At 45.3% G+C, this 24,816-nt stretch overlaps 1 protein-coding gene across 24 annotated transcripts in view; it reads right to left on the bottom strand.

Moving 5' to 3' along the window:
• Positions 1-24,816, bottom strand: part of CELF2 (CUGBP Elav-like family member 2) — an 840,440-nt gene that overhangs the window by 160,163 nt on the left and 655,461 nt on the right. For all 24 annotated transcript variants that reach the window (XM_071210069.1, XM_071210067.1, XM_012529138.4 and 21 more), the window contains one exon: positions 7,950-8,146. In XM_071210069.1, the coding sequence (XP_071066170.1) occupies positions 7,950-8,146 (197 nt within the window). The remainder of the gene's footprint in view (positions 1-7,949; positions 8,147-24,816) is intronic.

Here is a 24,816-nt window from a genome sequence, read left to right on the forward strand (position 1 = left end):
ACCAAGAGTTCATATACCCACATCAATCTGGTGCTAACTCACATGTTTTCAGCTTAGTTTCCATGTTTGTCCATTTGGCCAATTATCTCTTCATCTATTCTTAATTTCCAGTAGTTTTGTTCTTTATTTGCCCAGGGTGGTACACCCTGGCACGCCACACTTCTAACTGGTAAAAGAGCTGTTACTCAAAAAGGTTTGGTTCAGCCAATATTACAAATATGAGAATAGATGGTCTCAGGATCAGTGAAATTAGGATAAGGAACAAAGAACCTGATTCTGCAGGCCTAGATCTTGTCAGCCTCTGGGGCCGTATATCCCAGGATGAAAATTCAGTCTTTTAAGGATTGACTAACACAAGATAAGAAAAAGGAATACTTATTTTACTATCACCATTTTATATTCTACCCTGGTTGGACTTATTAAAGATAACAAATTTCTTCACAAGGCATGTAATTATTTCATTTGCTTTTTTTTTTTTTTATGCTGGCAATCTTAACATTTCTAGAATATAACTTGACCATGGTTGATTTTAAATTTTAATTAAAAGCAAAATGTGAAGGAGGAAGGACGCTAGCCTTTCAACCTGAAAGCCTGATTATCTGGAGACATTGGAGGAACTAATGGCTTGAGCCTGCAGAGCTCTTTCTACTAGGAAACTGAACTTCTCATTTCCAGAGGATTGGCTTCATAATGAGCCTCAGTATGGTATCCCCAAAGTGATACAACCACGTAACTGCTGGTAGGACTCTTGCTGGGGGCATATGAAAAGGCAAGGCCAATGTGTAATCAGGCAGATCTAAATGCACTCTCTGGGAAATGCCAATTGCGAGATCACCTAGCCTTAGCTTTGTCAAGCAGCCTGTCACCTGTGTCTGAGGGATTCAGACAAACATGAGCTATGAAACCCTGGGTTTTTGTTTGCTGTCAAATTTCAACTCAAGAAGTCCATTCTTCTTTGTCTAGAGACTGTTCTCTTGATTCTTCTGCTGCTTTAGCTCTAGAAATGAGAATCTACTGGGGACAAGGAGATGGGTCCCAGTCACAGCCCTACTGCCCCAGAGATAAAGAAGACAGCCACTAAATGGTTAGAAGCAGCTCTTTTCTTTTTTGACATGGGCTTTCTTTCTCTCTGTGTCCTGTCTGTCTCCCTCCTTTCCCTACTTCCTCCTTCTCTCTCCAGAGTTGTAAGGATCCAAATGCACTCACAGTAGAAATTCCCTGCCAGCCTAGAAGCAGCCCCTTTGATATAAGTAATACGAAATCAACATCAGGCTGAAGACACATGTGCGAACCTCTCATCATCAAGGCAAGGCAGAAGGGGACTTCTGAGGATTACTTCTTACCAAAGGACATTCATCTCACATTATCTCCCTCATTTGTTTCAAGCCTTCAATGGCAAGAGTCTGTGTAAGTCAAAATAATATAAAATTCCACTTTTTAAAAATGCTTTTAACAGCTGGGTCCACTACATTGGACCTTTCCCCTGGAAGAACTATGAAGAGACACCATAACGAGTCCCACGGTGATTTCTGTTAACGTCAAATGAATTTGGGGACGAAGCATTCTTCCACAGAGGCAGAAGTACCAGAAAATCCAGGGCAGCAAGCCTGATTTCCAAGAACTGTAGGGCAGTAATCCCACCCTCCACTTGTCTGCAATGAAATATAAAATTGGTTTATCTTCCTGAGTGGCTGAATTCCTTCTCAGTTACTGATTTCGAGATGAAACCCCTTAAATAGCCTGGCTCCAAGTCTACCTGTAGTTTTTAAATGAAGTTCCTGAGCTTTTTTTCAGGAAGAAAGGAAAGCATGAAACATGAAATGGACCTCTGCCTTCCCATGCCAGGCCTCCAATATTATTCCTTTACTCAAAGGTCAGGAGTGTTTTTACCAACCTTTAACATTTTCAAGAAAAAAAGAATAAATTTTATAAGATTATCAGCTCTCTTTAGGCTATGCTAGCCTTTTTGACATTTGCTCTCTCATTGAATATATACAACAGTTCTGTGAGGTAGGGATTATTTCCGTTGTATGGATAAAGAAATGGAAACTCACTCCCTAAACTAATCTGCAATAATAAGTGCTGGTTATATGTCTCCTGACTTCAAGACATGCCCTTATTCTACCATAGCACAGAAGAATGTTCTGGAACCAGGGCTGTCCTGCCAATTTCTGAAATAAGTGAAGCTAAGCTTTGGTGCTTTGGCTCTTCTCCTTGGTCCCTCTCTCTGTTCGTCCCCCTGGCCATCTAGCCCAAGTCTTGTTCTCAAAATTCTTTTCCATTCCACTGAACCGGGAAGAGATTTTATTTGGGAATTATTGGAAACTGAAGTAAGGCCATTAGCATTCTACAATCAGTGGAAGAGGGAGAGGATCAAGTCAGCCCACCTGGCTGTGCCTATTCAGAGACCAGCTCCCAGGGCCCCCAGCAGCATGCCGGCTAACAACAAGCAGCAGCAGCAGTGGCCTCACAACCACCACCCAAGCTGCTCTTCTGAAACTTCAAGGTCATAACCCTTTCCAGAGGAGATGGGACTTTAATTTTTGTTCCACCCAGAAAGCTCTGCGCCCTAAGCACTGTGAGGGCTGGAGCTGTACGGCGGTTACGCCATTGCCTCCCAACACATTTCAAAAAGAAAAGGAAGCTCTGCTCTGCAGGCCTGTGGTACTGAGCGAGAGTCGAGAAAAGCCACTTCCCATTTCTGTGTCTCTTTTTGGCTGAGAAGTCACCAAAGAAGAGACAGTAAAATGTGACCGACAAAACTGTAGCTTAGGACTGAGGTTCAGTTCCTACCTTGCAATGCTAAATGATTTTCATCTAGTCACAGGGTCTCCAGGTTTCATTCCTGAAAAATGAGATTAATAATACCTCTCCATTTAGTTTAGCAAAATGCAAACAGTCTTTATTATAGAGTTGGCTGTGATCCTGGATTATAATTTTAACCAAAAAAAAAAAAAAATCAACAAAGCGGTGATCCAAGACACACAATTTATCCACGACTTACAGGTTCCGGGTTTGGCCTTCTGGACACAATCGCCATACCTGCCACCTCTTCCAATGAACCTCATGCTTCATCTTTGACCCTCAGCTCTTTCTGCTTCTCCCACCCCGAGATCTCAGGTCTCAGAAAATATTCTGGCACATTTAATATCCTTCCTGGCCTTGGTCATTTCCAACACTGGGTTCCCTGGGTTTCCGTTTCTCTACTCACTCCCTGAGGAATACTGATGGTTACTCAAAAAACCACCGACCAAAATCAACACAACCAGAGAATAACTGGGATAAATTCTGCAGTTATTTCTCCTGTCAGATGTTCCAAAGCAGTAATGTCGAACCTTTTCCATTCTTCTTAAGCCTCCAATTCCTTCCAGTCCTTCTCATAAATTTGCTACCCTACTGAGAAGACTGCAGCCATTTGTAATATCTCCTATATCCCTCCATGATTCTGAAATTTTTGTTCATTTCTTTCTCCCACCTTCCCTGCTGTCTCAATTGAAGTATCTGTTTGCCCTTGTACAGGTGCCGCTCACCTGCTCTTTCCGCCTTCTTCAGGGACCCCGATTCATATTGTCCTTACACTTTCAATGTCTACTTTTGCTCTATGTTCCTTACCATTGGCCTTGGGAAAAGCTGCATCTAAGCTCTCTTCTCTTTCATGGCCAGACCACCAGAAACTGTCATCTTGGCTCATTTGTAGCGCACACGGAACCCTACTTGGTCCTCTCCTGACCTCTGCATCCTTCAGAGGTGCTCTGGAGCCCACCCAATCACCAAGCCCCATGGTTTTCCCTGGCCCACAACCTTCCTTTCTCTTCTGCAGCCCCTCAGATCAACACCTTCACAATGAGCTTCCTATTCCTCTCCTCCTTGGCTCCCACCCTACTGACTGTTTCGATGTACTCTGCATAAGCCCAACCTTCCCCCTCACCACTGCCCTGATTTTGTTATCCATGCCCCTCCTTCCACCATGGCCTGGTCTGTATCACTCAATTCCACTCTTCCCAATTGCATGGCTGAGAGCTCCCTCAATCAGTCTCCACATCGAACCTGTCGCCCAGCCTCATTTTCCCCTGCTAAAATAACCCACAGAGAGCCTCTCTATCTTCTAACAAAGTCAGACATTCGAACCTGGAAATAAAGGCCTCACAGGAACTGGTCCACGGCTAGTTCTAGGAGTCTCTATCTTCCCCCTCTTCCATTTCATTTCTTATGTTTCACATTTCCTATGGACTCTGGGAGAAGTCACAGATCTCAGGGCAGACCCCGCCTCTTCCCACATCAATTTCTGAACTCAGACCAGTCCACCCACTTCAACCATCCAACATTATCTTTACTTATTGGAAACGGATTATTTTTTCAAGATTTGATAAAGACACCATCTTTTCCTATTTCTGCAGCTGCAAGTCTGTTCTCTGAACTTCCAGAGTTGGAATCTGCCCATCTCTTCTGCCTTCCTTGCAGTCTTATCTCATGCTTGCTTACTTTAGGGTTACCTGTGCATTAGATCATTGTCCCTAGTAGACTGTAAGTTCCTGGAGGCAGTGATAAGATAATGGTAACAATAACATCCGCTGTAACAGATAGTTAGGGAGCTTCTACCCTTGTCTAGCTCTGTGCCAAGCACATAACTCACATTATCATCTCAGCAGCCCTATGTGGACCCTCTCCACTTTCAAATGTGGTTAAGTAATGGGTTCAAGGCCAACACCTAGGGAGCGGCAGAGCCAGAAATTGAATTTAAGCTTGCCTGCCTCCAAAAGCCATGTTCATGGCTACGATGTGGCATTTCTCAGCAGCCACAGATGCAACAAATAACTGCCGAACAAAACACCCTCTCCCTAAGTCCCAGTAGGTGGGTTACTTTACGTGGCTGGACTCCCCATAATTGCCAAGCCTGCTTCGTCAACGAGCACATCTACAGGGAGAAGAAATAGCTCACTTAGGCTCTAACTGCTAAAGGATGATTTAAAAAATAGGATAAAGTTTTCATGGCTCAGGACTAAACAGAACAGAAAATGCAAAGCAAAAGAAAAATCTTAGTCAATTGGACTGTCATGGTTTGACTTGGTCTCTTTTCTTGGAACCATCCATGCCAGTAAAGTCATGAACCAAGGCTACCCCAAAAGCTGTGCTTAGGTAGTGTAAACCATGTTTAGGTAGTGCCTCCAATCATTCTGGTTTCTGAGGCTCTGACAGCAGCCCCGGGGAAGTACAGAAACTGTATCCTGCCGACCAATATAAACCTAGGGTCCTATCTTCCCTGTGAACAGGCAAGTGCACTATGGCACACAGAGGTACCAGTGTAAAGAAAAGTGGGGCTTGTTGCTCTATGAAAGTGGCTAAAGGCTGTGTTCCTCCATGAGGGATGCCATCATTCAGTGCAAATCCCATCACAACAAATACCGCCACCGAAGAGACATCTGTGTAACAAAAATCCCTTTCAAGATTTGGCCGACAGCCCCTGTGCTCCAAGCAATATTTGATGTGAGACCTGGAGTACACAGTAATGGGAAGTGACCTGTGTTTCTGAAGGTAAGATCTGGATGATTTCACCTGGCACTTTTAGCTCATGATGCTACGAGATGGAGCAATGCACAATTTTGGCCCATGGGTAAAAAGGCAGAATTGCTCTGAGAGGGCACAACTCCTTCCTTTCCCTTGGGAAGCGCTTAACTAGAGAAGACCCAAACAGACCAAGGCTATCTGTGGTCTACTCACACCAGGAGGCTGGTGTAACACAAGAGGACAGACAGACAGGGGCCAAGTCTTACTACGCCATTGACCGGCTGGGTAAGCTGGGCTACGTTTTTAACTTTTTCTGAGTCTCAATGTCCCCACCTGTAGAGCATGACCAATACCACCTCCTTCAGGATGTCAATACTGATGGAACGAGATAAAATACATAGAGCTCCTAGCTTAGGGCTGCCACACAGCATGCGCCCAAGAGTTAGGCCCCTCCTCAGACCTCCTTTCCCTGCTAAGACTTACAGCTTGTGCAAACCATTTTCATGAAATTACTTAGGAGGCCTAGTGAACAAAGTATATAGTCTCAAATACAGCCTGGTAAAGAGAAAGCCCAGAGGAACATCCAGGGGAAAACGAAAGAAAATGGTAGGAGGAGGCCAGGCCACAAGCACTTACGTGACTGGTAAGATGGTCTTTCTGGCCAAGCTAAGCCATGTGCATTCAAGAGCTAAAATGCCAGGAACCAGGGATAGATCATCAATGAGCTCAGGTCATTTTGAAAAATGCTGATAAATGACCTTCAGAGGCATGTCTTCCTGGCCAAGCCTGGACTGGCCTACTGCTCCTGGCCTAGTTTTCTGTGGCTGCCATTCTAGAGGGGGCAGCACTTCTCTTGGGTGACTCCTTTCTCTTGTCCAGCACGTCCTACTACTTTTCCCCAAGAGGATAATAACATGAGCAACGTTCTATGCTACAACAACAAATTCTATAGTTTCCCCCATCTGGGAAAAACATGTAAATAAATATTGTCTGAAGGTGTACACCAGAGACGTTCAACCTTGCTCTAACGTGTGATGGTCTTAAGCCCGCTGATTTTTAGAGATGGCATTTTCTATTTTTCTAATTATGGGACAAAGTCCTATTTACATTCTGCTTTAAACAATCTTGGTATTGTTTGATATGTTTTGAGATAGAAAACTTAGAGTCCCACAAGCATAATCAGAAGTCCTATCTGTTCATCTGTATAACCTAAGTCCTGGCAGGGGCTTTTTTGCTCCTTAAAAGGCTCCAGACAGTCCCATCAGACCTGCACAAGTGTAAGGAGGAAGAGATAGCCCAGCATTTCTCAGAGTCATAGAATGTCGGCACCTTAGAGATCACTTACTCTCTCCCCTTCATCTTGCCAGAAAGAAAAAAGGCTCAGAGAGAGTCTCTTCTGAGCTTCAGGGGCCTAATTAAAGTATACGTGCAAGCCAAACGATAACCTTTCAGGAGCTCGTAGGAAAAGCAACACAGATAAAACCTCAGGCCCGAAAGAAAAGCGAGGCACCGAAAAAAAGAAACTGCAAGACCCACAAGGAGAGAAAGGCAGAGAGAGGCCCTGAGCAAGAAGACGGAGAAACCAAGGACAGAGAAAGAGCAAAAATTACTGAGGCTAAAGGGCTGAGCCAGGGACGGAGACCACGTTAAACGGTCTGCACACGGCTGACAAAGGACCAGTCCAAGGCCTGGAAGCAGCACCAAGAACTACTAGGGTACTCTCTAATTTAAGAACTGTCCCCCTCGCCCCCCCCCCATCTTAAAATGGATGCAATAACGAGCACATGGTGCGCCTAAATCTCACCCGTGGCAGGAGCTTAAATCATCAGCATTTTTGCAGGTGTGCTCCTGATTTCAGGCCACTAGGGCACTGAAAAAAAATATCGGGGTAAAAAAAGGCATTTAATGACCCCCACTCTAGACCCCAAGAACTGACCTCTCCCTAACAGCGGCCCTGTGCTCCCTCCCACCAGCCGCCATTCACTAGCTGTGCCTTCAACACTCCAAGTCCCCGCGGGGCTGTCTGTGTAAGAGGGCAGTGTAATTGCAACTGCAACTGCACCGCCAGTCGTCGGAAGGTAGGGGGAGAGAGAGTTGGCTCAAGAACCACAAGGCGAAGGAACCTATTCCTTGGAGAGGCAGCCGCCCCGCCCGCCCATCAGGAGCTGGCACTGCCTAGAAAGTGACCTCTCCAGCGCGGTCACGCTGGGACAGAGGCGGCTCCAGACCGTGCTTGCTCAGCTCGCTCCCTGGGCCGCCCCACCTGTCCCACCTGCCTGCCCCGGAGGGCGGGGCGGGCAGGGCATGCCGCAGCCAGAGGCTCCGTCCTCCGGGGCTGCCCGATGGCGCCTGGCGAAGCCCGCGCCTTCCCGGCGCCCCCCACGCGCCCCCGCCTCCCTCCTGCGCGCTGCGCGCCCCGCGCCCCGCACCCCGGGCAGCGGTACCTTTACTCTGGGGGGGGTTCTGACTCCGGTCCCGGAGGACGTTGATCTGGTAGACTGCTCCGTAAGGCTCAAAAAGTTCTTTCAGCTCCTTTTCGGACCAGGAGCGGGGGATCTGTCCAACAAACATCTTAATGGCATCTGGGTCCGGCTGGTCCGAGTGGTCCAGGGCTCCGTTCATCTTGCTGGCGGTGCCGTTACTGTTAAAAGCGGAACCGGAGGCAGAGTTAGGGCGGCTGGGTGAGGGACAGGAAGAAAAAAACGTAGGGGTGGGGGAGGTGGGAGGAGGAGGAGGAAGAGGAGCGGGGAAAGTGCCTAACGAGCTGGAGACATTCTGGGAGGGAGACAAAGCGCAGGCACAGGGGCGCGGCTCCGGCTCCCGGGCGCGGCTCTCCCGGCTGCGGGATGCGGTCACCCCTCCGGGACCCGGGGCGTGGGCATCTCGGGCCGGACAGGGCCGGACCAGGAGCGTCGGGGGCCCTTGGAGAGCCCGGCCAGGCGGTCCGCCTCCGTGCCCCGCCCCGCCCCCCCCCCGGGAGACAGGGCGGCCGGCTGGATGCCCGCCAGTGGCCCCCCACCCCCTTTTCGCTGGTTTTTGGAGGAGGAGAGAGGCGGTGATGATAAAGTCACATGAAAAGAAAATGAAACACTGGGCAGCCGTCAGATGACGAATGAACGATGCCGGTGATGGATGTCAGGGCGCGGGGCGTCCAAGCGCGCATGGAATCGAGGCGTGCTGCTGCGCCGAGGGAACGCGCTCGGGCTGCGTGCCGCGGGCGGCTCATTGGCTGCCCACGCCGAGCCCGGGGCCGCGGTTCCCGGGTGAAAAGCACATTGTTTAGGGGACCTGGCCACAAAGGGCGCGATTCAGAGAGACCAGGGCGATCTCAGAATTGCCTGCTTTGTGCCGAAAAGCATGCAGCCGCAGAAAGTTGAGTTCCCACTAAAGGACACTGAATATTTCAAATCTTTCACACTTCATAAATTGCTCTCTGTATATCTCACTTCCAGATGTTGCACTTGAGTTCTAAACAATCACACGCTTGGGAAAGGAAAGAAAAAAAAAAAAGAAAAGAGAAAAAAAAGCAAGCCTGCCTTTTCTTCTTCTAGTTTCGGTAAATATTTGGAGCCGATGCAAAGAGCAAAATCCTGAGCTTCTACATTCAGGTCCTCCTCAATGCTGTTTCCAAAGCCCCATCGGAAGAGCAGAGCCTTGTTTAGAGCCTGCAATTCTAGTCACCATTGTGTAACGCGATCACGAGGGTTTCCAGCTTTACCCATCTGATTTTAGTAAGTCCAGAGAGCAAAACCCGGACTGGTCCCTTCCTAACGCACCTCGGTGCTCTGAAGGCTGAATCCCTTGCGCAACCCTTACTTGTAGTCCTGGGCTCTTTAGCTTCTCAGCCTGTAAGACTATGGTGTGCCTACAAAGGCAAGGGGGGCTGAGCCTTGTCCCAGGCCTCCCCGCAGCAGCTTGAGACCCAGAGAAGCCTAAAGGGGCCAGAATGACTAACACTTCATTGTAAACCGCAGGTGTCACTGCACTGTGGCCTTGGGGTAATTGCAGGAAGGCATTCAAAGATCTTAAGCAGAGTTCTTTATTTAGTTAAAACCATCAGAAAAACACCAGAGCACCTTAAATTTGCTGTCTAGTCCTGAGACCTTAAAAAAAAAAAAAAAACCTGATAGTTTAAAAAGCCCAAAGCTACAAAAAGAAGAAATCCTGAATTATGTTTAACATAAATAGGAGAAGGATGTCAAATATTCTTCACTAGGTCCTGGCTTCAATTTCTACTTCCTCTTTTATTTTACCATTTTATTTTTTTTATCCTTGAAATAAACAATCAGAATCTGTCTAACTTAAAGCACATTTAGTGCTTTCTCTAATCAGCCTTATTGTTACAAAACACCGTTCTGCTGAATAAAATATTGAGCACAAAATCTTTCAACCGTTTAGGTGTAAGGTAATGCTTGTTTTTGCTAGAGCTAGATTGTCGTTTTCTCCCACATCTCTACCTCTTTGCAATTGCCCTTTGAGAATGTGATCAACGCTTTAAACCCATGACTTGGGCAGGGTGGGGGGTGGCAAGCCCCAGGCGGTGCAGAGCAGCGGGTTCACAACACCAAGGGAGTTGAGAGTGTGGCAAGACTTATTTCTGGGACCGGAAGTGCTGTGGTTGCTGCTGCTGAAAATCAGCTAGTCTGAAAAGAGGAAGGTGCTGCCACAGGTCTCAGCTAACAGAGAGCAGAAGTTCAAAATATGGGGTTGCTGATCTAGCATGGACACCTAGACAGAGCACCAGTGATCAAGGGTGGAGTCGGCGAGAGAACACCATTCTAAAGGCTCAAACTCAGGAAAGGAGAGGGCACTTCCCCACCTCTCACCCAATGAGAGGCCTTTTTCATGTTCTCAAAAAGTACCAACTCAGAAGGGTGCAAGGAGGAAAAAGGGAGAAGAGAGCTTAAGCTACGCCCCTTGCACCTGCAAGTGGGTGGACATATTTAAAACCCCTCTCATTGGCCATCCTTCCCGGGTGCTGGGAGACCTCGTCTCATCTGGAGACCCCCAAGGGTGCAGGGGCTAAAGGAGGGGCTCTGGGATCAGATGGCCTGGGTCTGAGCCCTGGAGCCGCCACCCTACTCTCAGCGCCTCAGGCTTCTCATCTGCATAGTGTGGATAACAAGCTCCATGTCATGGCCACATGATTTAGGACCATCTGCTCTCCAAGGGTCACCTCTTTTCCCTGGTAATCTTCTTTTGGCATTGGGGATGCCCTACAAATCCTAAATTTTCTTTCTAATCTAGAATGTTTCACAGGATAGGCTCAAAAACAATTCCTACCTAAATAATAATAGTAATTTATACCTTTTAGTGAACATTTACATGCCAGATCATTAGCATACATTATTTTTATTCCTTATAACAACCCTATGAGAAGATATTATTTTCCAGATGCCAACAGGTAAGAAATAAATTCCTTTCCCCAAATTACCAGCTTATCAGTGGTTGCGGTAGGATTCAAACCCAGTTCCTCTGGGCAACAAAGCACAAGAAATTTCAACCTGTCATGTGGCTGAGTATACGGTCCTGCCGTGGTGTGAGAGTGACCACCCCATGGCACCCACTGGGAAAGAAGGCCATGAGCCAGTCCTACAGGGTCCCCAAATCAATCAGCCAAACAAAAGGTTGCATAAAAGAAATGCACCCACAGCTTTCCTCTCCTTTCTGTGGGAAGGGGTGCAAAGTGTTGGACTCAAGTCCTTTAAGACCATTTTGAAGCCCTCACTTTCTCCATCCTATCACAAATGGGTCTCCAACCCCACAGGGCCTCGTCGTGAGCACTTCACACATGTTCCAAACGACTGTCCCAGAATTTCCATCAAGTGATAAGAGCATGGCAATCCCTTCCTTTATGGCGAACCAACACTGCCAACTGCCACATAAGTCAAAATCAATATCACCACACCATGTCTTCTACGGTGCAGGGATTTAGACTCAAATTCAAGTCGTATATACTAAGAGCCATTCGGGCCAGAAACCTAAGCTGGGTACTTGCCATGCAATACCACAATCACCCTTCAGGTTCAGGTTGTGTTCCCGTTTTGGACACATAGTGACCGAGTATCAGGGAGTCAAGTGACTTTTCCAGTGTCACCAGTGGGAAAAGAGGTCCTGGAGGGGAGGAGCTGCAGAAGTGGGACGCAGGTGCTAAGACTGAGAGGCCAACTGGAACTGTTCAGTGTTCTGTGAATTGGGTTTCTCTCCTATGACGTTCCTGCAGATTCGGGGACCACGTGGGGCCCCAAGACGTGGGCACAGCCACCTCCGCTGGCACCTCGCCTGCACACTGCAGCGAATCCTGAGCATCACCCCTGCCTTGGTGCCCGGCAAGGGGCCCGCTGTAGACTCCTTCTTCTGGTACAGATGCCCTCGGGCTTGGCCCGCGAGCTGGTGAGCACAGAGTTCCGTGCCAGGAGCTTGGTGGTAGCAGAGTCTGAGCCAAGATGAAAATATAATGATGTTTGGGGGAAAATGGGAGTGTTTACTTTTTTAAAGCACAGGCACTGACCTACTTCCCTACTCTATTTTAAGTAAAGAGAACTAGATCGACAGGATATTCCAAAATCTTCTGAGGTTCCTCTCAGCAATAAAGGTTATTATGCTAATTCTGTTAATTGACTCAATGTATCATCATCACCATAAGGCCCAATAAACTGCACATTTTCTTCTGGAGAGTAGAAGCAAAGGAATTGAAAGATTAGAAACTAATCTCTCATTTGTTTCTTGGATAACTTTCTGTATATTTTCTTTATCTATATAAAAGGAAGAACACAAGTTTACAAAATGGCTATGAGAAATGCCAAGTGGCTATAAATGATTATATTAATGTTTGAACAAAGACATAAAATGCCACCCTCAGAAGATACACACCAAACTAAAAACTATACAAAAAGGTGCCTTGTCTTGGGAGAATTTTGTAGAAAGCTAATCTCCCTGTCATTATCAACAAATTTATTATTCCAATACTTTTCCCCTCTTTTACTTCTCTGTTCCTTGGAATATCGTCCTGCCTCACTGCTGTCCAACTTTCTGCTGGCTGGAAATGTTCTACAATCCGCACAATCCAATATGGCAGCCACCCACTACCTGTGACTTCTCAATACCTGACATGTGGCTTCAGCAACTGAGGAACGGCATTTTAAATTTTATTTAATTTTCATTAATCTAAGTTTGAATTAACTTTGCCCTTTGGTCACTATTGTTGAGGTTCACCGAAAATACATTTCATGGGGAGCTACATGGGGCAAGACAGGAGGGGTGGGGTCTGGAAAATGGCATCAGTGCCGGGGGCCCTCACTAGCAGGTAAGAGGGGAAGTGGACCAGGAGGCCTGGCTTCCTTGCGGCTCAGGATAATTCTGTCAGCACCCTGTACCTCAGTTTCCTCACCTAGTAAACAAGGCTGTCAGAGCTGCCATCTGGGGCTTACTTTCTATAACTCTCTGACTGCAGTTTGGAACCAGATGATGATGAAGAAAATTTAGATAATGTGACCAGCTACCTGAAATCCGGGGTGGTCCCCCAGGCTCACAGGCGGCTGGGGCAGCCACGAGTGGGCTGGCCAGGTGTCCTGAGGCCGCTACGCGCCTCCCCACGGGCGGGCGTGGACACACTTCCCCACAGCCTAGCTGCAGTCAGCTGACAAGCCGCTGCCCCAGGCCTCCAGAACTTTTTTTTTTTTTAACTGTGGTCGCTGTACTTAAGTAATAGCACGTGGGAAAAACAGGCTTTGTTTGGTGTATGGCGGGGAATCATTCAAGCCTGAGCTGCGTCAGGCAAAAGCAGAGGGAGGCTGGTGGTGGGCCCTGGTGGCTCTGGGCAGGTGCAGGAAGGACACGGGGTTCACTGAGGTGAGCACTCTTCTCCACTGCCCACTGTGGCTGCTCATTGCTAAAGAGCAGGACTCCCCTCGCAGGCCCTCCCAGAGTACCAGGCTTCTCCAGCCCCACCCTCAGGGGGCTCTCCAGACTCTTTTCACTCACCAGGGTCTCTCAATTTAGGTAAGAGGAATCGACTGTCACAGAACTCCAGGCCGTGGGAACTGCATCTCTCTTTCTCCCCTTCTCCCCACGCCCCACCCCCAGTAGCTCACTTGTTGTTGTTGCTGTTGTCTGCTCATTCTGTTTGTTTTTTCTTTAGGAGGCACTGGGAACTGAACCCAGGACCTCCCATTGGGAGGCAGGCACTCAACTGCTTGACCAACATCACTCCTTGCTCGATTATTTTTGCTTGTTGTCTATTCATTGTCCTGCTCATTGTTTTTTGCTCACTGTCTGCTCGTTGTTGTATTTTCTCTCTCTCTCATCTGCTCGTTGTTTTTGCTTGTTGTCTGCTTCTTGTTTGTTTTCTTTAGGAGGCACTGGGAACCAAACCTGGAACCTCCCATGTGGGAGGCGGGCATCCAACTGCTTGAGCCACAGTTCCCTGCGTTTCCCTTTAAAAATGCATGACTGCAGGCACCTCCACCTTCTGTGGTTGCCTGTCGGAAGGGTACTTTGCGGCTGGACTGACACAGCTTGCATTCTGCTTGGCAGGTGTCATCCCACATCACTCGTTAATTTTATTAAAAGTAACAAAACTCTCTGGATATCAGCTTCCTCACCAATGAGATAATGAAAACGATGGAGTTCCTGCATTTACCTGGAAGGTCTTGTCACAGTTTATCAAGTGTAGCAAAAGTTATTTTAGTCACAACCACACAACTATGGATTAGAGAATCCTCACGACAGACGACCTGGAGTAAATGCTATACCCTAAGTATCTGAAAGGGGCAAAGCCCTTTTCCAAATGGTCCGATGTAAATAAACTACCTTGAACTCCTCAGAAGGATCCAGTTTCCTAGATGAATATATACACGTAGTATGTTCATCAGTTTGCTTCTGAATTTTTGAAAATTATAATCTGTTGAGAATATAGAGGACATAAAGGCCAGTCATGGATAAGGAGGAAAAAAGCAAATGGATGCGAGGCATTTTGCTGGACTACTGAATTTAATGTTAGGAGTATTTGATTGGAGGTCTAGAGACCAGACATTCTGTTTTGTGGGGTAAATGCAACTGTGGCTTGTAAGAAGCTGTCTTTGCAGAAAGGGGTCACCGAACACAAGCATCTGAACTCACCAAGAAAAAGGGAAACCTCATTACTTTCTCTCAGTGTGACTGCTGGTAAAAAGCAGAAAGCTGGAAAACTCCCACAAAGAAAGAAAATCGGAGGCATCCAGGAGGGTACCTCGTGACCGAACATGCAGCCACCCTTGCTGAGAAGGCAGGAAGGCATCTGCCACGCAGAGTGCCTGCCCAGGGAACTCATTCAGCGAGCTGTCAGCAGCCGCCGCGCGCTTCAGAACTGAGCAGAAGGCAACTGCACAGGGAGAGGGCTTTGAGACAAACTTTTAGTAAGGAAAGTAACAATCACACAGAAGGTTTAGATGGGGTTTCACATTTCCAAAGCGTGTTGGGGGCTCAGATTGATTGATCTCTCCCCACTGATGAGGTTCTTGTCACTGGTCCCGCTTCGCAGATGAGGACATGGGGTGTGGGGCTGCTCCGGGAGGATGACCCATTAGTGGAAGCTCTGGGGTGCCCGTCCGGGCCGACCTACCCACTGGCTGTTAAGACCTGCAGGACTGGTCACTTTTCTGGGGCCAGTGATTGTGGATGGGTGTGTGGGGTGAGTAGGAGGAGAGCTGGCTTGGCTTGCATGAGCTAACTGAAAAGTGAATCATAACTGAATGAAGACTGATATGGGGGGAAACCCAAACCCTGGCCACCCTGCCCAGACCAGACCCGGATTCTAACAAAAAAGTCTTCCTTGTTTGTGTTCTAGCAAAAGTGATGAAAATGAGGGATGCACATGGAGAGGGGCTAATGGCCTGGACCCAAGTAGGCCACGTTTTAGCAGCTGTGCTTCAGGAGGCAGATGACTTTTGCCCTCACCACTGGTTGACGTATTTGCCAGGACTTCTTTAAGCAAGAGGGCAGGTTCACAGCCCCCTCCACTCACTGCGGAGACACTGCCCAGTGAAAGCCAGCAGTTCACTCTGGAATTCCAGAGCGTGAGGCTTTGTCCCTCAGTTCTCATCCTTCGAGTCCTGCCTTATTATGCCAGGCACATGCTTGGCTAGAAGGAGAGGGCCCTGAGAAAGAGGTCCTGTATGTCCTCCAGCTGCTCTCAGCAATTAGAAGAGACAGACATTTGCATGCTATAAAATCAAAACCCAACGCCATGAGGCCAGCAGGGGAGCAGTCAACCCTGCCTGCGGCAAGACAGAAACGAGTGGTTAGTTTGACCAAGGATCATGGGCACGTGGCATTCTAACCCACGCTTCGTTCCCATTGCCAAATTTCAAAGTGTCATCTGAAAATATCGGAGTCAAAGGAAAATCAGCCGTCACCTTTCACTTACTTGGCAATGAGATTTAAAAAAAGGAGTTGGAGGAGACCCAACAAGGGTGCTGGGACTTCAGGAAAGAGGCCCCCGCCACGAGTGTGCATTTGACACCCAGGTCTGTGTGAACCACCTGGGAAAAGGAACTAGAGGCCCAGAACATGGTGCATGGTGATGCTGGCATGACTGGCCCGAGTTCACAAGGGCTCTGTTCCTGCTCTCCCCGGTCCCAGGCTCAAAATGCAAGAGACGGGGCCACTGGGCAGAGCTCCTGCAGGGCACCTTTCACTCTCTTACTCTGTCCATCTCACTGGGAGAGGTGACTCACTCTCTGACACTCTTTACTATTCCTATGGCAATGACTTCCCTGGTCTCAGCCATTCACCTCTAATCTGGTTTCATGTATTCACAAACCTACAAAATGCTCTGACCCCAACTCAGACTCAGCAATCTGAAAACAAGCTTTTCCTGTCTTTTCCTCCAATGAGGTTTCAAGTTCAACTTCCTTGTTTTCCTTACTGGCTCAAAATTTGACCCCAACAAGAGGAACAATGTCCTTTGGGGGACAGGCACAAAATACAGACTCATGGTTTGCTCTGACCTCTTCCCTTCTCTGACCCCTGAACCAACTAAAGCAATAATTAACTGAGCCTCCAACCTGGTAGATAGTGAAACTGTGAACTTGATGGGATCCTATCTTACTCAGTCACTAATCTGATAAATATTTATGAAGTATCTCAACAGCCCAGGCATATTAGAGGTGAGGGGGATACCGCAATGAATAACACGAGGGTCAAACTGTCCTCGGGGTTCCTACATTCTACAGAAGGGGCACAAAATAAGTCCATTTTATTGCATATTAGATAGAGATAATTGCAATGGAGAGAAAAAGGGCAGAGGAGGCTAAGAGAGTATCGGGTGCAGGGTTGCAATTTTAAACAAGATGGTCAGTTGAACAAATCAAATAAAGCATGTTATGCAACTGGCCACCACTACTACAAAGAAGTACGCCTCGTTACAGCTACTATTGTTCTACAAAATCTCAGTCTTGAGACTTAGTGCAGATTGGTAGCTAATTCACGCCTACTTGTCTCTGCAGGGCCACTGGCCTAACTCTGACTATCATCTCATGCCAGAGCTACTGCAAAAGCCCTCAATGGGTTTTCATACTCTGGATGAAAGCACACAGACTTGGCTGACCTTTGGGCTTATGTGGCATGCAGAACTTTGCCTACCTGTCCATGAAATATTGATTCTCTTTCCATTCATTATTCATTTCATCATTTCTCAGTGGAAAACCTAATCTCAGGATGGTCTCTTTGTCAACCTGCTTTGACCAACCTGTCTGCCATTAGATAATGTCTAGTCATTTCTGCAGCCTCAGGAAGGCAACCAGCAGAGTAAAGCTGGATATAAATGCTGTGAGATTACTAAAGTCACTGTTTCCTTCCATTGAGCTGTAAAATCAAAGGCTGACAGTAAAGAGGAACTAATTATGTCATATTCATGACAGTAGTTTAGATCAGAAAACAGATCCCATCTGTTAAGAAAGATTTTTATTTCCGCAGTTAGGTTCAGGTGTATAGCCTTTCTCTGATAATACCTTTATACTCCTACGCTTGTGAAATGCCAGCAGAGGAATTAAGAAAAAAAAAAGTGGTCCCTGGAGCAGCCAAAATATATGTCAACAAAATTCCCATCAGGCCACTGTGTCCTTCAACAAACCCTTCAGAAAACTCCTCAATCAGTTCCTAAAAGATTTTTGTTTTTTAATTTTTAATTTTATTTTCTTTTTAAGATTTATTTATTTTATTTCTCTCCCCTTCCTCTCCCCTCCACCCCAGTTGTCTGTTCTCTGTGTCTATCTGCTGCATGTTCTTCTCTGTCTGCTTCTGTTTTTGTCGGCGGCATGGGAATCTGTTTCTTTTTGTTGTGTCATCTTGTTGTGTCAGCTCTCCGTGTATGTGGCATCATTCCTGGGCAGGCTGCACTTTCTTTCGCGCTGGGCGGCTCTCCTTACGGGGTGCACTCCTTGCGCGTGGGGCTCCCCTACGCAGGCGACACCCCTGTGTGGCAGGGCACTTCTTGCGCTCATCAGCACTGCGTATGGGCCAGTTCCACACTGGTTAAGGAGGCCTGGGGTTTGAACCGCGGACCTCCTATATAGTACATGGACGTCCTAACCACTGGGCCAAGTCCGCTTCCCAAGATTTCTTACATTATGTTGGTTTTTCTGTAGCCTTGATCATATGCACCATTTTAGACCCACAGGAAATTAGAAGTAGCAAGAACAAAAGAAGGTTTGTAATAGGTGGGCCCCTGGAGGGACAGCTGGTAGACCCGAGAAGCTGAAAGAGCATAGCCATGGAAAGTGCTCATAGTTAAGCTGACATATTCTCCACTAGATCCCAGGACAGGAGCAGAGCAGAACAATTAATTTGTATAATGAAAATCTTGTCTCTTCTAAAGGGTCATGAGGTATTCAATAAATTCTGTTTACAAAGACAAATATAAAATTCATTTTATTTAATAAGAATCCATCAATATGCGACAACAGAGAGAAACTGGTACCTTAAAGGACAAGCTTTCAACTATACCAGCAATTTAACTAACATGACCCGCTCATTCCCAAGGAGCTCCAGATAACTGGGATATTACCTTTTCATTCTAACATGACGCCAAGTACCAAAGTTCAGGATGTGTGTGCCATCTAATTTGTTGTCAACAAATGCAGCAAATGATTTGCCTAGACTCTTCAGCTTTTTTAGGTTAATTTTTACTATATAAGGAGTCTACTCTTATACTTACTATGGCAGTTTGATATTATTTTTGAATTCCAAAAAGATACAGATTATGTTTGTACACTGGTCTGTTCCTCTGGGTGTCATAACCTTTGATTGTATTATATCCAAAGGTTTCACATTCACTTGATTAAATCAAGATTAGGGCTCTGATTCGACCATGTCACTAGGGCGACTCACAGTTGAGTACCTGCCCCTTTGGTGCGCTATATAAATGGACACTCACTCAAGGAGAACACACACTAGAAGGCAAGGCAGGGAAGAGAATTTAGTTTTGATGCTGGAGCCCCAGGGAAAGGTGAGCCATTTGCCTGATAGTTTACAGCTGCAGAGACCAGAGACCTGAGCAGCTAAGAAGGTCCAGAAAGAAACAAGTCCTCCAGCCTACAGCTGAGATCAAAAGAAACTGGACCCACGGAGGCTTAAGAGGAAAGAAGAAGGCTCACCCCTCGCAGAGGCCCACCATCTTGTTTCAACACATGGTAAATGAATTTGGGTGAGAAACCAACTTTGAGTTAGACTCTTCAGGGCCTTATACCTGTAACCTTTTATTCCAAATAAATATCCCTTTTTTAAAGCCAACAGATTTCTGGTACTTTGCATCAGCACCCCTTTGGCTAATACATTCACCTATAATTCTTGTTGTTGTTTTGGATGAAGACCACTAAGGAGATAGGCGGAGCACTGTGGAGGGATAAGTTGCTTCCTTTTAAGAGTTTTGTTTTTCCAAGATAAGTACTGGCACACCTCAGATATGTTGTGGGTTTGGTTCCAGACCACCTCAAGAAAGTGAATATTGCAATAAACTGAGCCACATGAATTTTTTGGTTTCCCAGTGCATATAAAAATTATGTTTACACTGTAGTATAGTCTATCAAGTGTGCAATACCCTATGTCCAAAAAAATAAAAATGTACATCACTTAATCAAAAAACACTTTCTTGCTAATAAATGCTAACCATTGTCTGAGCTTTCAGTGAGTCACAATCTTTTTGCTGGGGAAAGCCTTGCCTCATGTTGACAACTGCTTACTGATCAGGGTGGTGGTCAATGAGGTTGGGATGGCTGTGGCAATTTCTTAAAATAAAGACAATAATGAAGTTTGCCATATCTACTGACTCTTCCTTTCATAGAAGATTTCTTTGTACCATGCCATGATGTCTGTTAGCATTTTACCCACAGCAGAACTTATCAAAATTGGAGTTAATCCCCTCAATCCTTACCACTGCTTCACAAACCAAGCTGATGTACTATAAATCCTTTGTTGTAATTTCAACAAAGTTCACAGCATCTTCACCAGGAGAAGTTCCATCTCAAGAAACCACTTTGTTTGCTCATCCATAAGAAGCAACTCTTCATCTGCTCAAATTTTACCATGAGGTTGCAGCAATTCAGCCACTCCTATTTCCAACACTTCTGCAGTTACTTCCGCCAATGAAATCTTAAACCCCTAAAACTCATCCATGAGGGTGGAATCAACTTCTTCCAAACTCCTGTTCATGTTGATATTCTGACCCCTTCCCATGAATCATGAATGTTCTTAATGGCATCTAGAATGGTGAATACTTTCCAGAAGGTTTTCAACTGACTTTGCCCTGATCCATCAAAGAAATCACTACCTATGTAAGCTATAGCCTTATGAAAAGTGTTTCTTAGATAATAAGACTTGAAAGTCAAAATGACTCCTTGATCCATGGGTTGCAGAATGGATGTTACATTAGCAGGCATGAACACAACATTCGTCTCATTGCACATTTCCATCAGAGCTCTTGGGTGATCAAAATGCACTGTCAATGAATAGTGACATTTTGAAAGGAATCTCTTTTTCTTAGTAGGTCTTAACAGTGGGTTTAAAACATTCAGTAAGCCATGCTGCAAACAAATGTTCTCTCATATAGGACTTGTAATTCCATTTATAGAGCACAGAGTAGATTTATCAGAATTCTTAAGTGCCCTAGAATTTTCACAACGGTAAATGAGCACTGGCTTCAACTGTTAAGTCATCAGCTGTATTAACCCCTGAGAAGAGTGAGTCAGCCTGTCCTTCCAACCTCTGAAGTCAGGATTGACTTCTCCTATCTAGCTATCTTCTTCCAAAAGAAGGCTGTTTTGTCTACATTGGAAATCTGTTATTTAGTGTAGCTACTTTCACCAGTTATCTTAGCTAGATCTTTAGCTTAGATACAGCAGCACTTTCTGCTTCACCTTGTGCTTTTGTGTTATGGAGACATCTTTTTTCCTTAAATCTCACGAACCAACCTTTGCTAGCTTCAAACTTTTCCTCTGCAGCTACCTCATCTCTCTCAGCATTCATAGAACTGAAGAGAGTTAGGGACTTGCTCTGGATTAAGGCTTGGGCTTAAAGGGAATGCTGTAGTTGATCTAATTTTCTATCCAAACAACATAAACTTTCTCCATAGCAGTAATAAGTGTTTCACTTTCTTCTCATTTGTGTGTTCACTGGAACAGCATTTTTCATTTGCTTCAAGAACTTTTCCTTTGCAGTCACAACTTGGCTAACTTTGGTACAAGAGGCCTAGCTTTTCACCTGCCTTGGCTTTTGAGATGCCTTCCTCACTAAGTTTAGCCATTTCTAGCTTTTGACTGAAAGTGAGAGGTATGTGACTCTTCCTTTCAACTGACCACTTAAGAGGCCACTGTAGGGCTATTAACTGGGCCACTTTGAACACTGTTGTGTCTCAGGGAACAGGGAGGTCAAAGAGAGGGAGAGAGACAGGAGAACAGCTGGTCAGTGGAGAAATCAGAATCCACACAACATTCATCATTAAATGTACTGTCTTATGTGTGTGTGTGGTTTGTTGTGCCCTAAAACAAATGTGTATTAACACCAAAGATCACAGCTCATGGTAGTAACAGATTGAATAATAATGAAAAAGTTTGAAGTATTGTAAGAATTACCAAAATGTGGCATAGGGACAAGACATGAGTACACGCTGTTGGATGTACACTGACTCTCTTAATGTAGGATGGGCACAAATCTCCAATTTGTAAAAAAAAAAAACCCCACCATATCTGTGAAAAGCAATAAGGCGAAGCACAATAAAATGAGGTCTGTCTGTAAAGGTTCACTGCTCAAGATGGTAAACTTTAATTCTTTCTTCCTTTTTGAGACATCACGCAAGATGATCTTTAAGGTTTAAAAACTGGAAATAAAAGGCCCCAAATAAAGTTGATTACTATGCCACCTCCAAAGGGACTAACCATGAATTTTCTAAAATCTGTCCAGTCATTAGAAAAGGCAATGAGACATTCTACAGTGATTGCACTAAATTCCTAGAGAGCTGTACCAAACATTTGACTCATAGTCTGCTTAAAGAAAACTGAAAAATTAAAACCAAAAAGAACACTGACAAGTTTGTATAATGACTGAAAAAAGACTATGCATATGTCAATTTATCATGTATGTTTCCCTATGACACAAACATGCAAGTCTGTCATGCTACAAAGCCACTTATCAAAAAGAAAAGTCCAAATGACATTCAACTTTGCTAGTTCTTAAATTCCTAAATTACATTGTAAGGTGAAATTAATACCAAATGCCATATTTTGTCTCAGAAATCTATAGGCCCACTCTTTCTCAGCATGTCATAAATTCCATTTAGCATCTTAAATCACCCATTAAAATAGGCTTTGACATCTAATTTGCTTATTTCTTAAAAAACACACTATCAGATTTAACTCCCTAAACAAATAAGAATAAAAATAGGATTATGTGCTAAATTATAATGGTTGTTATTCTAAGAGACTGAATATCATTATATCAAAATTCCCCATAGTTGATTTTTTTTAAAGCCATTTCTTCATTTTTTGACACTACATCTGGTACAATGAATACAGATGATCATTTGTTTATATATCTGTCTAACTGCCTTTCCCAAACACAGCCAGATGGAGTCTTTCAGAATCAAATTAATTTCAGATTAATTCACTCTGGACCTACTCCAGTTTCATGACTCCTTACTTTGAGGCACCAACCAAATTGATGGGAAGTCGTAAACTCAAGGACCACAGGTTCCTAGATATAAAGGGGAAACAAGAGACATGTCCAGGGTTGCCCCCTCCCCAAAAAGAAACCTGTTCAGCCACCTCAAGCTGTCAGTTCAAAGACTGATCAGCATTCACATAGTATCAAAATCATCCAGAAATAATTTCCTTTTGTATCCAAATAAGAGCACAGTTAATTTCACATCCAATATTCGTAATGCATTGAGATGATTCCCGTAAAAATTAGCGACCTCATGATTAACATCAGAACTAAAGATGTGATAGGTAAACTTGCCATATGAGTGGGTCGGGTATGACCCGAGAGTGTTAATTCTCAACACCCGAAGTGCAATTCTCTCTCTGATTGTAGCCACTGAAGGAACGGTACACAAATGTAGCCAGGCTTTGCATGCTGTCAATCTTGACGGATGCCTTTATTATTGTACTTGTTTCAATTGCAATTTGGGTTTCCATGGAGACACAACAGTCAGCTCTATAAAATTATAAGATAAATGTCAGGCAGTGATAACAGTGTTAATGAAGCTTTGGTGACAAGCAGCTCTGTGCTTCAAATAATAAGCTTATTTTGATTAGCATATGTACAACCTGTCAAAAAACTGGAGGAGACTATTAAAAATTAAATATCTATCTATCTACATTTAAGAGAGAGAGGGAAGTGGTCACTCTAGACTGGCTTAAATTGGTGGGTCAAGCTGAAGAAGAAAAATATTATTCACTGATTTCTTGGGAAAATGAGGCACCAGTCATGGCTCTAAAGATGTTTTAGCTGACATCCAGAAATGCCAGTGATAGTATTTTTTCTTATAATGTGGTTAAGGATATCTGTTTTTGTTTTTGGAAAGTAGGAGCTCAACTCACGAAAAGTGACCATAGCAGATTATGGGCCAAGAACACAGTGATGACTAAAACACTGTCCCTGCTCTTAAATTTCTCCTTGTTTCATGATAGTTTGTACAATCTGGTATTCAAGATCTTGAAGAAGGTGCCATAAAGTTCTTTTCTTTAGGACCAAACTCTGGTCCCTTCTGACGTGACCTCATGGACTATGTTTATCTGGAACAAGGCAGTTCTTCTGACTGTGCACATATTGGGAACTGACTACCCAAGTCTCCCTGCCACCCTCTGGGCCCATCCCATTTTCCCCAACTCCTCTTCTGGGGGAAAGTTAATGGGGATTAGACACCAGGTGTAGCACACAATTGGGCCAAAGTTCTAGGGAAAGTACTTTCCGTGTAGTCTTTGAAGAGGTGGCAGGCTTGTTTCCCCAAGCAGTGTTTCTTTCTCTCTTTGGGGTGCTCTCTTGTACTGCAGAGTATTCTAGGGCTACCTCCACTCAGATGCAAGAAGTGGCATGAGTGGGGTCCAGGGGAAAGTGGGTAATGAATGGATGGCTTAAGCCTGGTGCCTAAATTCTTAGGAGAAAGGTTAGACTGGTCTTCCTAAGACCCCTTACCTGTATGCTTTTGTCCTTGACCCAATTCACCCATGTGACTGTGAGGGCCCAACATCCAAGTTCAGGTTTGGGCCAGAGAAAAACAAACTCAGGTCTCCTTTTAGTTCTTCTCAGCCCCTGGGGCAAAAACATCTAGGTGCTCTCCTGGGGTCTCCCATGGCTGGGGACCTCCTGGGTACCTCTGCAGCAGGGATCTGGCCCATTCGGGAGTCTAGAATGCAGAGTCCTACCCACCCCATTCAGCTCTGAGGAATTAATTTATCCTTGCCTGGCAGGCTGCTTTCAACCTGACCTCCAAGGTGGAATGGAAGCAGACAAAACAAAGAAACAAAAGGACCATCCACAATAAAAACAAAAACCCCTGTAATACTGTCACTCTTAGGCCCCTGGGCTCATTTTCCTGTTCTCCCACCCATGAAAAAAGCTATGGGAGAAAACAATAACTGAAATACACACAAAAGCCAAGGCACTAGTGATGGGAATCTTTCGGGGCCCCAGGGGTTCTCTGAATCACGCAGCATACAAGAAAAGCCAGGAGGTTTAAATTCATTAAGCCTATTGGGAATATGGGACTTGGGGTTAAAAAACCAGGGCCATGGAAACAAAGAGATTATAAACAGCATGTCTTTGTCAGGAGCAACAATC

Source organism: Dasypus novemcinctus, chromosome 20, assembly GCF_030445035.2.
Source record: "Dasypus novemcinctus isolate mDasNov1 chromosome 20, mDasNov1.1.hap2, whole genome shotgun sequence".
NCBI classification, from domain to species: domain Eukaryota; kingdom Metazoa; phylum Chordata; class Mammalia; order Cingulata; family Dasypodidae; genus Dasypus; species Dasypus novemcinctus.